This window comes from Falco punctatus (assembly GCF_963210335.1).
Source record: "Falco punctatus genome assembly, chromosome: 6".
NCBI lineage: Eukaryota > Metazoa > Chordata > Aves > Falconiformes > Falconidae > Falco > Falco punctatus.
The window spans coordinates 15,007,489-15,021,565 of record NC_137585.1 but is presented as its reverse complement, the minus strand read 5'-3'; the positions used below and the strand labels follow the sequence as shown (position 1 = coordinate 15,021,565).

The following is a 14,077-nucleotide window of genomic DNA, read 5'->3' as shown; positions in this document are numbered from 1 at the left end:
TATATTGCTGGTTGTTGGTAGATATGACAAAGTCTGTTCAGTTTACTCACATTAATACATATACGTCTGTGCATGCATGTATGCGCGCAAGCAAGCACATGCACTTTGGACAGGGAAAAGTAAGTCCTGATTGTTTCCTTTATTGTGTTTATACATTTGAATTCTATTACTGTTTGACAGAAATCCCATGCAAACATTTTGTTATGAATGTATCACTTAGCACAGATACTGAGAAAGCATCTTAATGACTGTTTTGGTGACACTTTTAAAGATAAGTCATTAGGAATTATATTCTTACGTCCTTTTTGAAAATTAAATGTCATTTCCTGTGTCACAGCTTGGAAAGCATCATTTGTAATGTTTTTTAATTGTATGGTGGTACAGCTTTAGGAAGAATAATACCAATGAACTGTAGACACATTTGTTAAAGGTATTTCAATTTTGAGGAAAAAAAAGACTTACAAAGTATCACATCTTCTGTCCCTCTCACCGCTCGGTTTGTGGTTTCATGTCTGCATTATGAATTAGTTGTTGAATGCCAGCAGCACACAAAACAGTGAAAGTGTAGCAGTCACAAAAGAGACTGAGTTTCTGCTCAAATACCAGGCTATTTATATGACCCTGAGTTGCACCCAAGGTCTGGTTGGTGGTGATAATTAAAGGCTAGATTGGACCATCTTGGCTCATGCCATTTGGGACTTCAGTTGACCAGTAGCCCCATGGGAAGCAGCAGGGAGTAAGGTACTCCTTGGCATGAGCAAAGGTGACAGAATATGGTCCCCAAAGCCTTTTAGTGGTGGTGTGCTGACAGCATTTGTTGGCAGGATTAGCATTTCCAGGTCTCACTTGCGAGGAGGGAGCTGTGGAGCTGGATGTGCATGGAGGACAGGTCAGGCACCGGCCACGCTGGGAAGAGGAGAGCTCCAGGCTTACAGGCTGCTGATGTTAAAGCCAGAGGATTTTTCTAAGTGAGCTGGAGCAAGAGTTTATTTTTAATTCATACAGGACAGGTGTAGCTCTGGCCAGAATTGATTGCTGATCAGCGAGCTAGATGTCTGCACGTTTCATCCAAACAAGTAGACAACTGTCCCTTTGCCTGTTCCTGGGGCAGGTGCCTGTGAGGCATCCTGTCACACCTTTGCATGAACTCAGGCCTAACCGTGCTTTCCTGTTGTGGGCTGCCTTTTCCCTGTGCAGGAATTGCTGAGCTGTCCCTTGTGTTTGGTGGCACATGCCTCCAGAACGCCTTGGTGGCTCTGGCAGGGCTGCTGCTACCTGCAGTGGCAAGTCAAGTGGGCATCGTGTGTCTGTGCTATCAGCTGCCTAAAGCTATGGCAAGTACTGCAGATTATGAACCAGTTGCACTGCATGGGCAAAGGGAAGGTTTTCATTTCTTCATCAATAGTGCAAGGCTTTCTCCTGATTGGAGGTGAGAGTGAGGGTCAAGATTTGTATCCTGTCTTGGTTTTAGGAAACACAGATATTCTGCAGGCTGTAAAACTGGAGTTTATCCTCAGGAAAGCCAGGGCTTAAATGATGTTGGATCAGTTGTATTAAGAATGTATGCAATGTAGCTTCTGCCTGTCACCAGTGTGTGCCCATCTTGGCAGGTGTAACAGGGCTGGTCTGGAGGGAGTTGGTATTCAGCTTTCCTGGAGAGACCGTAACATTAGTGTCACAAACTGGGCATCTGAACTTCCACTCACCAGAAATCTTGGGTGGGTTTTGAAAATCCTGGGCTGTGGAAGTTTTTTTATTTTTCGCCTGCAAAATTAAAACACTCTGACAGGACTAGCATACCATACTTTGGTTTATGGGAATATTCTTCCAAGGAAAAGATTGCCTGTGCTGTTTCATTCTGTGCAATATTGAGCGTAAGAGCTTGCTGATCAAGGAAGTCAAAGATGCACCAGCAGAGCTCTTCCCTCTCACCAAGCCTGGCTGTTCTATATTTAAATGTCTGCTGGTTTCTTGCCTAATGTTAGCAGCTGTGCCTGGGTGTGGTGTGTGTGTAACTGCTTTTGAAAGAGGCTTTGAACCAAATCCGTCAAAACTGATGTGGGGAGAGTTAAAGCACAACCCCACGGCAAGTGTTGCCCCACACGAGACTGCCAATCCTGTGCTGAAAGACAGCCCTTTGAGGTGGAGTGAGGATACTGCCTGGGCCCTGCTGGGGACCGCACTGAAACACTGCCAAGCCGCAGTTTTGTTGGTGGGGTCTTCTGCAAGGTAGCAGCTCTGTTACTGTGGGCTTTTTCTGCAATTTACTGGTATGTGGCTGCCGTTTGGCTGCCCAGTGACATCCCCTCCTCCACCTCTGCCGTGTTCAGACCAGTCTCAGCCCTCAGACTGTTTATGCCAGGGGATGTCTGCTGTTTTCTGACACCAGGGGAGGGCAAACTGCAGGAGCCTAATTGCAGGGTTCAGTGTGCAGGGGGCACATAGCACTCAGTGCTAGCAAGGGAGGTCTCTTCCTCCCTGGTAACTTTCCTTTACCTCCAAACTAAAATGCTGTAAAACCTCTTGACACTATTAGGTCAGAGGGCAATCGGTGCTGAGCTGCTGTCTGCTACTATGCAAATTAGACTTTATGTCATGGCTTTTTCTGAGCTTGCTTTCCCATGAACCCCAAAAGATCTGTACAGCCGCACACCGGCAGTGCACGTTAACTAGCAACCAACAGCAACATAGTGGAACAATACAATTTCATTACAGCTCAAAGAATTTGCATTGGATTAAAATAGCTTAGATTTTTTCACTAGCATTGTCTTCAATTCCTTTTCTCCCCCCCTTTTCTGCTTCAGGCAAAAAATGAGGGCTGAATGCTGACTAAACCAATTGGACTGAGAAACACAGGGGTTTTAATCTTGAGCTTGCAAGCCAGGGGGGGCCCTCTCAGGGCAAATAAAATCCATTGCGAGGTTTTCATTCTGACTGAGCTAGCACAGACTGCCTAATCAGGAGCTGATACTGTCTGAGTTGTGCTGTGGGAAAGCCTCTAGTCAAAGGCATTTAGATCCTCTTTGATGTAAGAAAATGGGGAAAATTCATGGAAATGTGAAGGAGTAGCAGATAGTAAAGAAAAGGTGAAGAAAACATAGATGGGATGCCTGTGTCATTAGTGAGATCAGCAGTAAATCCAAGGAGACATACGGAATCAGAAAGAGTTTTATGGTTTGGGCTAATTTTTACAGGGTTGTAATAAGCACAATAACTTTCTGTAAAGTAATTTTTACAGTCATGAGAACCATATTTCATCTTCTAATTAAAAATGAATGTTTTTTTCAGATCACAGGGAGGCTTTTCAGTGGAGAAAACATTCCAGACCAGCATATTTATCTGTGACTTCTACTTGGAAATTTTCTTGCTTCCAGTATTTAGTGTCTATTTAGAAATACTCTGAAATATTTCTGCATTTCTGAGGATCACCTTCTTTTTCCTGACCCTTTATTTGGAGAACTCTTTGAAGCATTTAGCTGTGTGCATGCATGGGGGGAGTTGAGCTGTGGGATGGGGAGGAGGGACAGAAGTATGAAGGGGACTTCCCAGCTGGTCAAGCCACCACTGCATCATGGAGGATATGCCAGCCTTGACTACAGTAATGGAAAGTGGTGATGGTGAATAGCTGCCCCCATAGCCCTCCAAACATATCTGTACTTGATTGAATGCAGGTACAATTGGAAGCCAAAATCTCCTTAGTCCTATACTCTGCAGAGATATAACTCTTCAGTAGCACCTCAGGGAGGTCTCAACTTCGTATGTAAGAGTAGTGTTTATAGTTGGTGAGGTTAGTGAACTAATGCTTCTCAAAGTTTTTGGGGATGGAGTTTTGCAGACCATCTTATTTTCACATGTATGATCCACTGCATAATTGCAGCCTGTTCCTCTTTGTAAACTGCTTTACCTTGGGTAAAAATTTCAGAAACCTTAGTAAACTGGCAGCTGCAAGCTGACTTCGAAAGGGTCAGGGCCTCATGGACAGCCTGTGGAGCTGCAGCTGGACTAAAGCTGTGCTGAAAATGGACTCTTCCAGATGGGATTAAGCTAATTCAGAAAAATGAGGGTTTATTCTGGAGCGAGGGTGTCTTTTGATGCAGTTATATCAGGTTAATTATTTTTAATTAGCTATTCCCATAACTGTCCAGAGGATATGAGCTCTAAGTCACTTAGTTCCTTCTGAAAATGAAAATGTTGCCTTTACCTACCCGAAACTTGCAGGGTGTGATTATTCACCCAGCATTGGTTTTAGTCATGGACTTCAGCTAGAGCTCTGGAAAGGAGAGAATTTGCAAACACTAAATAAAAAATGCTGTGATATTTTCACCTATGCTGTTTGCATACAAAGGTAGTGACTGCTTTAGAGAACCAGAGTTGCCTGTGTGCTATGCATGAATGAAGATGTGGGCCACTCCACCTGCTTTGCCAGGAAACGCCAAGCTGGGAGGGCCGTGGCCATGGTTGAAGCAAACGGGTCATGATTCAGACAGAGACTTGCAAGCCCAACTTTGCAATTGTTCCTCAACTTTGTGGACAAACTGATTCTGGCCAGGCAGAAAACAGTGGTTTAATCCTAGTAGTTTTTCCTTCTTGGCTTCTTAAAAATGTCAAGGAAAGAACAGGGGTGGATAGTATGTAAGTGCTGGAGGGAGCCAGCTTCCCACCCACTGAAGGCAGTGGTGTCTGGGTGGACAACTAGCAACTCAAGGGAAATGTATGTTTTGATCATAGTGAAGTACACAGGCAGTGGCTTTCTATTATGCAAAAATCAGAATAATAAACCCCACCCTCCCCATCCTGGCACTCACGCTGTTAGGCTGAATGGGAGTGCCATCAGCAAGCATCAGACTTTGTGCTCTTGGGACTTACACCTTCATGCTGAAGCAAATGGTGGGGGAGGTCTGTGCTGTGTGTGCTGGAGCTGCCATTCCCCACATTTCAGGCAGCTGACTAGTGAGTCCTGGAGCCACTGCCTCCTTTGGAGGATTGGGCAAATTTAGAATGAGTAGTCTCTCCAAAGAGGTGAAGTTTCTTAAGCTGCTGCATTGATTTTTGTTGCTGTGAGTGCCTTCTTGGTTGTGGGTAGTTTTCTTTTGGCAGTCTGGACACTGTGGGATAGGTGAGTACAATACATTGCAGGAGCCATTTGACACTTTGTCTTCATTCTGAAGGCAACCCCGCCAAAAAAAAAAAACCAACCCTGGTCTCTGCAGTTTTCTGATCCTGATTTCCCCTCCTACAGCCAGCCTGCTGTAGCCATGCTTCTGCCTTCCCTGCCCACCCATTGACCAGTGGGAAGCCTCATCCCAGGCTTCTTTCTGTGCTGCTGCTGGTCTCTCAAAATGTCTTCTAGCTACAGTCTTCTGACCATGAGTTATGCATGGCCACATGTTTTTATGGAAAGTTGCCTGCACAGTGTATCTTAGTACTTGGACTCAGGTTAAATAATACTGCCACAGCAGTATTTACCCTGATTCAAACCAGCTGAGGAGCTGGCTAATGAATTGGTGGTGTGCTTTAAAGAAATGCCATAATCCCATAACTCAGAGATTTACCTTTTCTCATTGTGTGAGGGTGTCTGTAGCTTGTCTCAAAGATGCACTGCTCAGGTGCACAGAGCTTCCAGGTCTGCCTTGTTCCAGCAGGAGATACTGGTGGGGTGGAGGAGCATTGCTCATTTTCTTAAGCAGGAGAAAGTGCAGCGCTGCAGTAAGAGGTTATATCTAAGCTTCTGTGGAAAATGTGTCTGTTGATACAATACAGAAAACCAGAAGCATTTATGACCTTGGACGTGTGAGGTCTGGTCTTGATTGGAGACTGCCACCTTGTTCAGCATAGAGCATGACCAGTTCAGGAACTGACCTTCTGGGGGGCTCTTTTTTGTCTCCTCTGCAGTGCTATGTTTTTGTGCACACATTTACATACACAGCAACTACAGGGGAGGTGTTCAGAGTAATATCAGTGCATGAGTGTACCCATTATTAACTTTCATGTTGTAGAAGAGTTACAGAAGGGAGTTTACAAGACATTTTTAGTGCAAGTTAACTATTTAAATAAAGTTTAATTACATAAATTATTGACTTAAGCCTCAGTGGAAGCTGGTTGCAGCCACAAGTAAAGGTGATCCACCCACCTGAAGCATCTTGCAGGACTTCTGTGTGGAAGCAGCAGCTCAGATTTTCTTTACACCAAAAGGTTGTACCATTCTGACTAAACCCATTTAAACAATCACTCATAGAAACCATAGCATTACTTTAATTTAAGCAGGGGTTGTTTTGTTTTTTTTTTTTTTCATTAGCTTAAGGTAACTAAGAAGATCTAAGATAGATTTTTGTTATCCTGACACCAACCTATGGCACCGATAGCATCCCAGTTATTCCAACTCCTCTTTGTTGCCTTGAGCAAGTGTGGAGGGCCTTCGCATGTCACCTGCATGCAGCCTGGGACTATATGCCTGCAACCCTGCATGCAAGCGCTGCTGTCTGTGATGGAAAGATAAAGCCAATGTGGCAGGGCCAAGACTTGTTTCCTAGTGAGTTGTCCCTCACAACAAGTGAGATCCCAGGCAGATTAAATGATCACCACTAGGATATTTTATGTAGGTGCAGTTTTACTACACAGGCAATAACTTAAATGCTACAACCTGTCCCCTTTAGTTCTTGTTAAAAAAGCTTGCTCTCTCTTACTTCTTTGAGGAATAATAATGGACCTGTTAAGCTGGAAAGAGAAAACCTCCCCCTCGTTTAGAAAGAAGTGCCAGAGAAAAAGGGAGCGAGCACGTTGGCTTTTAGGAGAGATATTTAGTCATTCTTCTCTGCAGAAGGCTGGCAGGGAACATTGCAAAGTTCATTTCCGAATCAGAAGAGCATGTAAAGACTGCTTGTTTTATTCACTACATTAATCGTACTTCACATATTACTCATAATATTAAAATACCCAAGTCGCTTTACTGTATACCAGAGACATTTAGCTGCCAATTTTCAAATAATCATAAATTGAGTGTGTCTGTTTGAGCCAGCCAAAATAAGCCTGATTAGATCATGAGTATATATCTTTGCACGTGGGTGTAGGGGGGGAAGAGGGACCACCATGGTGGGGGGAGTGCTTAACACTTTGGAAACATCGTCAAAGGAGCAAAAGAGAGAAGAGGATTATGGTTCCTATTTTTATCTGCTTGTGTATTTCTCCACAGTGGGTCATATCCTTCACCTGCCATTTTTAATTTCCTTTTTCCACAGATGAACATGGCTGAGCTTTTCTAACAGTGCATCTCTTTGCAGTTCAGCGTTGTGTGCCTGGCATTTCGAATCTCTCAGTGAATAGCATCAGGTTTATCTTCCAGCCCAGTCCTCAGCTCCCAGCAAGCATTGAAAGGGATTGTCTTACAGTGGACCTGGGAAGATTTACCGTGAGTGCCTGAGGTCCCCAGGCACACTCCACTGCCGCCTGGCATAGTGCCTGCAATGACATCCCCTTGCAGTGGGAGCAGCCACGTGTGGCTGGATCTGGCTCCAGACACTAGGCCAGAGCTGACCAAGCTCGGCTGCTAGTAGGAATCAGGCTTCCTCCCTCTGGGAGACCTTACAAACAGATACTGCTTTTAGCTTTCCTTCACAAGACAGGGCAACCCCAAATCCTTGTACCTTCAGGATTGGTTCTGGTTTTGCTTTCCAGAGCTCCAAAGCTGGTTGCTGCTTCATTGCACCAGACTCCAGTGCAGTGTGAGCAGGGGGAGGTCAGCTGCAAAGCTCTGAAAAATGATATTGCAGAGTCATTGGTAAAACCGTATCCCCAGGAGGAATGTGCATCTGTAGCTTCTCATTCTTGGAAGATCTTTTCAGTAGATGTAGGGGTGAGATGCAATTTGGTGGCTCCTTGAGGATAGCTGTTGCTGTTCCTTCCTCTGGCTGAGTACAGACTGGGAGGTGGAATGTAGAACAAGACACCCAAAGAGACAGTGCAGAGCAGGAAGACTTCTGCCCTATGTTTTTTGTAATATGCTTTAAGATGTCATCTCCCTTTCTCAGGTGCAACTTTGAATAGGAAGAGCCACAAGCCAAAATCTGTGTTTTCTCTTTGCAGTTCGTAGGGTTGAGAGGGAAGAAGGAAAAAACAGCTAAAACGATAGCATGTAACCCTGCTGTTAATAATCACACTCATTGCTTTTGTTACCATTTTCATAAATATATCTTAAAATACCCTTTAGTCGTCAGTGTCATCATCTTTATTTCACACATGGTGTAACTGAGTCAGACAGAAACGAAATAACTTGCAGTCACTGCCAGCAGTGGGAATGGTCATTTCAGTAAAAGTCATATTGGAAATTGAGTAGCAGTAGTACAAGCAGTGGAGGGGATAAAGGCTACTTTCTTGTGTGTTAGTGTTGGGAAGCTGAAGCACCTGTGCGCATGTCAAACTGTGAGGCTATAAAAGGTGGCACCAGGTTGGGGAAGGAGACTTCTACTCCCTTCCACTAATGCTGGAACAGGTTTGGTCTCACCTTTCACTGCCATTTCTTTACCTTTGTCCTCAGACCTAAGCTCAGTGATTTAGGCTGATGTGTCATCAGACTAATTGTGTCAGGTGTATTTCAGGAGTGTTTCAGAGCTTCATCTTGAAGCACATACTTATTTCAGTAACCCTTTGAGGTGCAGTCTTGCTAAGTTCGTGGGACCAGTAAGCATCCCTGCTAAGCATGTGGATTGGTAGGTACCTGCAGTACCTGGCAGGTTTTTGCCATTCAGCATCCTGGAATACACGGTACTGGTGGCCATACACGTCAGGGACAGACAGTGTTGGGTATGTGACTTTCTGTTTGGCTAGAGAATTTTGTCGTCTCCATCCTGTCTTCGGTTGTGTCTGATTGCAGCGGAAAGTCACCACCTCTAAGCAAGATCTGCTTGCAGAACAGTTACAAATTGCATTGAAAATGAGAAAGGAGCGTTTTTGTAGGACGGTGGTTGGTCTCTGCTGAGCACATAGCTGCTTGTCTCACTGTCTGTCTTAGAAACTCTAGACCTGTTGTTCTTTCAGTACAGCCTTCATTTTCCTTTAGCTGAAGCAAGAGCGTAAAACTTTGAGAAATGAGAAAGCGGTAATAGGAAACAGTCTTTGTAACCAATTGCCCCTTTTCTGTTCTTTCATTTTTGAAAATGAATGATTAGTTAAATTGACTTAAAATTCATAATTGTCCAGTGTTTCTTCTGCTTTTTTAAGAACTAACAATTCTTGAGATTACATTCTAGTAAAAGGATGCTGTGTTTGTGAGTGAAACATCAGATGTAGTGTCCAGCCTGGATAAATGCTGATTTGTTGATAAAGAAATCAAGTAACCGTAGCTCAGACAAATATATGCCAACAATGCTGGGAATAACATCACCAATCTTACAGTGAAACTGTTAGTTGTCTCTGCGATGAGCCGTAGAGACAAAAATATACTTTAAAATACTTCAAATATATTTAATCTATGAATATATGAAAAGTTATACTTAATATACTTAAAGCACCTAAAATATATAAGCCAGAGTTTTCTGAAATTACTTATTTCAGTTGTGCAGCTGTTGAAGTTACCAAGTTGGAACAAATCAAAAGGAACTGATTTTTGAAGATGTAATCTATTTTCTAGGTAATAATTCCCTTTAAGGCATCTGGGATGGGGTACCATAAGTCACCTATGACTTTTAAAAAGGTCCTGCAGTGTCTAGGCGGAGATGTTAGGCTTAATGTGGAAGTGATACCCTTCTAAAATGTGATCGGGTGCTAATGACTTCTAATGTCCTCTTTCAGTATCCACAATGGAGTAATAGCAGTGTTCCAGCGTAAGGGTCTCCCGGACCATGAACTTTACAACCTCAATGAAGGAGTCAGGTAAGAGACTTGACTCTACACAAGGTGTTATTAGGCAGCGTGCATAGCACTGTTTGCTAGCACTCACACTCAAAAGCTTCTACAGCAGTATTACGTGGAGATTTTTCCCAGTGGTAGTTTCAGCCAGTACAGTCAGTTTGGCCTCAGTGAATAGCTGTTGCTGATGTGTGTCAACATCTTGCTGCGTAGTGAGAGCTGAGCTCCTCCTTCTGCAGGGGAGATACTCAGCTGTGGGGAGGATGGATTATTTCAGTCTGTCTAGATGTACTGCATTGAAAACTAAGGAAAGAAAAACCTGGATCCTTCTAGTAATGCAGCCCTATTTCACTGCAACGATGCCCTTTCCGTAAGTGCCAACCTAGCTCTGAGGTGCATCCCTTGCATCCATGGAGGATGTAAAGCCTCCAAGTGCTCAGTTCGACAGTGCAAGGGAACATGTCCTGCCTGACATAGGCTGAATATGCTGTAGACATTACAAAGCTGTCTTGTCAGCACGCTGACCTGAGTAAGGCACCTTAAGATTCCTCTTTCTTTCTCATACTTTGGTGATACTGTGTGTAACAGACTAAATATAGACCAGTGAGATGTATAATGGGAACTCTTTCTTTCCTGGAAAAAAAACATGTGAAAATCCTACCATTTGAATTATTTAAGTTATAGTGGCAAAGAAAAGTTTACCAAGAGGTAAGCTGGTATCTGAATTTATACAGCACTTCACCTTTTGCTACTTTTTATAGCATATATTACTATTTAATAAACCCTCTCTCACTGGCAATGGCAAGGTAGCAGATTTCCTTTTAGAAATTTGTCCCAGCACTTTGAAGAATAAATGATAGAAAAGAAACTACACTTTAGAAAGACAGCTTATTACATTTCCTGACTGTCTTCTGATAAGAGTCTCAGTGATTCCCTTTCCCTTACTGCATATTCCCACTCTGTCCAGGCACCAGAGTCTGACAAAATCCATAGGATATCCAGATACTCTCTGGTTATCGGTCTGTGTGTAGTTCCTAGTCTGGGATAGCTGGCCCAGTCTGGTTCCTTTAATAGTGGGAATATCTTCAGAGAAGCCCTGGCAAATGGCATTTGGCCTGTGATCTCTCTTTTCCCCTCTCTGTCATTTTGAAATGAAAAGAATCTTATTCTCCAGTTATATCGTACTTCTCTGGGGAGAAAATGACATACAAAGAATAGCTTTTCTAGGGTGGCTGTCAGTTACCATGATCCATCAATCATTTTGAGCTAGTTATTGGAATAATGGTTGATCATTATTACTGTAAGTGCAGTTAGGATTCTACATCTTTATCTGAATGACAAAAAATGGTAGTTCTGGGCTGAGATTTCCTGGCCCAAAGCATTTGCCTCAGGATGCTTATCTGGTGGTAAGGGACAGGAGAGGAAAAATCACCTGCTGATGTGACAGAGACAAATATAATCTTATATGAACCAACAAACAGAAGATAGACAGATAGACATTATTTGGTGAATTGTGCCTAGATTTTGCTTTCATTTACCTGGGTATAAATGCTGCAACATGATGATGCTTGGTAATCATTGTGGTTTAACCCTGGATGGTGACTGAGCACCATGCAGCTACTCGCTCCCCCCACAGTGGGATGAGGGAGAGTATCAGAAGAGTAAAAGTGAGAAAACTCATGGGATGAGATAAAGACAGATTAATGGATAAAGCAAAAGCCGCACACACAAGCAAATCAAAACAAGAAATTCATTCACTACTTCCCACCGGCAGGCAGGTGTTCATCCATCCCCAGGAAAGCCGGGCTCCATCACATGTAACAGTGACTTGGGAAGACAAACGCCATCACTCTGAATGTGTCCCCTCCTTCCTCCTTCTTCCCCCATCTGATATACTCAGCATGGCATCATATGGTACGGAATATCCCTTTGGCTCGTTCAGGTCAGCTGTCCTGGCTGTGTCTCCTGCCAATTTCCCATGCCCCTTCCGGCCCTCTCACTGGCAGGGCCTGAGAAAAACTGAAAAGACCTTGACTTAGTGTAAACATTCCCTAGCAATGACCAAACCCATCAGTGTGCCATCAGCATTATTCTCACACCAAATCCAAAACACAGCACTGCACCAGGTACTAAGAAGAAAATTAACTCTATCCCAGCTGAAACCAAGACAGTGATATAGGTGTGTTGAGTTTATTGCAACATCACAGGCAACTGAACAGGCAAGTGACTGCAAATAGACTGATTTTTTTTGCCTTTTTGTGATAGGCTTTGCTGCTGTATGATAGACCCATTTATTTTTGTTAGGGTAAGGATAGTGCTGCTTTGTTATTAGCTCAGCTGATCACTCACTTTGGGGAGAATGCCTGGCGACTCATACCTGAGCTGATGGACAAAATATTGTGAAATCTAGACCAAGCTAGAAAGCTGCTGTTGTAAATGAGCAGCGTAACTCTCCTGGGATGAGTGTTTGGCGAGATGCAGCACGGCTTTCAAGACTGGTTCTTGTCTACTGCTGCTTTGAGGTTGTTCCCTCTTGCCTCCAACTTGGCTTGAACAGCCTTTTCTAATTTATTGCTAAAAGCTTTCCACCCTCTTGGTGACAACCGAGTTTGGTTTTGTAAAGCTTCTTATGTGTGTCCTGCTTGCTTCGCTTACAGAAAAAAAAATAAGATGAGAAAACTGTGAGTGGGCGAAGAGGACACAGCAGCCAAAAGATCTGTCTGTAGAGGAGAGCATGGTAGTGGTATTTTTGAAACATGCCTGTTCACATGTGCAGCCACTGGCTCTTTGCAGAAGCTACTGCACTCCTGCTGTTTGCTTCATTTTACTGCCAACCACATTCAGTAACGTCTTAGAGCCTCCTGATTATTTGCAACCAAAGCCCTTTTGCCTCCCTTAAATTCAGCTTGAAACCTAACTAAGAAATTACTTACTTGGCACATACCAAAAGTATCTGGATTACTGCTATTGTTATTTGATTCAAAATAACTTTCTTTGGGTTAATATTATTGAATGCAAAAATGTCTGATTCATAAACATGACCTCAGAAGTTGAACAAGTGTGTATTTGCCTTACGATTGTTTTAGATGCATTTTCCCCACAAGTACATAAATAAAAAGAAACAAATAGCTGTTATTCCTACTGGGCAGAATTTGAATGTGGAAGCATTCAGGTAAATGGCTAGAATTAGTAAATTTTTTCAACAGTTACAGGATAGTAAAAGAAGTTATTTTATTTTACCACTTTAATTAGAGCAGCTTCTGGGATACCTTTCAGAATTAAACCTTGAATATCCATGTTGACTCACAGACCAAGTGTAAATATTTAAGTTAGGTTATGCCTGCAATATCTGCATCGTTTTGACTCAGGAATGTCACGTATATTCAACTACTGTATGTCACATATGTGCAAACATACGTGTAACTTCCTTTTCTGAACACACATCTTGAGGCTTTGAACCCTGATTATGTGTGCTCTGATTATTTAAGAAAATATCAGTGGATACAAATCTGTACAGTACCATTTACTTTTCTTCCAGGTTTGGCTCATAAAAGCTGCCACTCATTTACACCCATGCCTTTTGACACCATTCTGGCATTCCTGTGGCATTAGAAAGTGGCCTTAGATGTGGAGTTACATACCACACAGAAGCCCTATTACCAATAAAGCAAGTGTGTGATTTGAGTCTGTTTCACATCACTGTAATTCCTGAATAACTCTGCTAAAGCTAATGAGGTACAGTACACTTGTGAGAAGATACTCCAGTGACTGCGAGTATCACCAGTGTGTGACCTGTACATTACTACTTCTGAGCCCTTGCTAGGTGAATTAATAGGGGATTGATTCAAAATTCAGGTAATAAAAATCCATATGCATATGCTTACTGTTTAGTATTTCTCTTGGTGTATGTGTGATATTAGTAATCATATAGTGTTTTTTCCTTTCTGCATTTCATGTACCATATGTCATTTCAAAGTGTTTATTTACACAACTTGTAAATCAAGGAAGAAAAAGAAGGAAAGGGAAACACAGTGGAAGCAGGATGTCCTGTATTAAAGCTAATACATATTTATAGCTGCCTCTTTTCTGAGTTTCAGGATACTGATTTCATGCAAACAAAGCACATTTTAGTGGCATTTCCTCTTTCGCAGCAAGAGTTCAAACCCAGTAAAATCACTTGTTTCCATTTGCTTCATTTAACAGATACTATACAGTGTTAGACTTTCCATTCTGAGTA

General features: G+C 42.8%; 1 protein-coding gene across 10 annotated transcripts in view; it reads left to right on the top strand.

The window, feature by feature from the left end:
• Positions 1 to 14,077, top strand: part of PRR5 (proline rich 5) — a 93,864-nt gene that overhangs the window by 40,021 nt on the left and 39,766 nt on the right. For 7 of the 10 annotated variants that reach the window (XM_080390808.1, XM_080390812.1, XM_080390816.1 and 4 more), the window contains one exon: positions 9,784 to 9,864. The exons of the other annotated variants lie outside the window; for them this stretch is intronic. In XM_080390808.1, the coding sequence (XP_080246934.1) occupies positions 9,784 to 9,864 (81 nt within the window). The remainder of the gene's footprint in view (positions 1 to 9,783; positions 9,865 to 14,077) is intronic. 10 annotated transcript variants of the gene reach the window in all.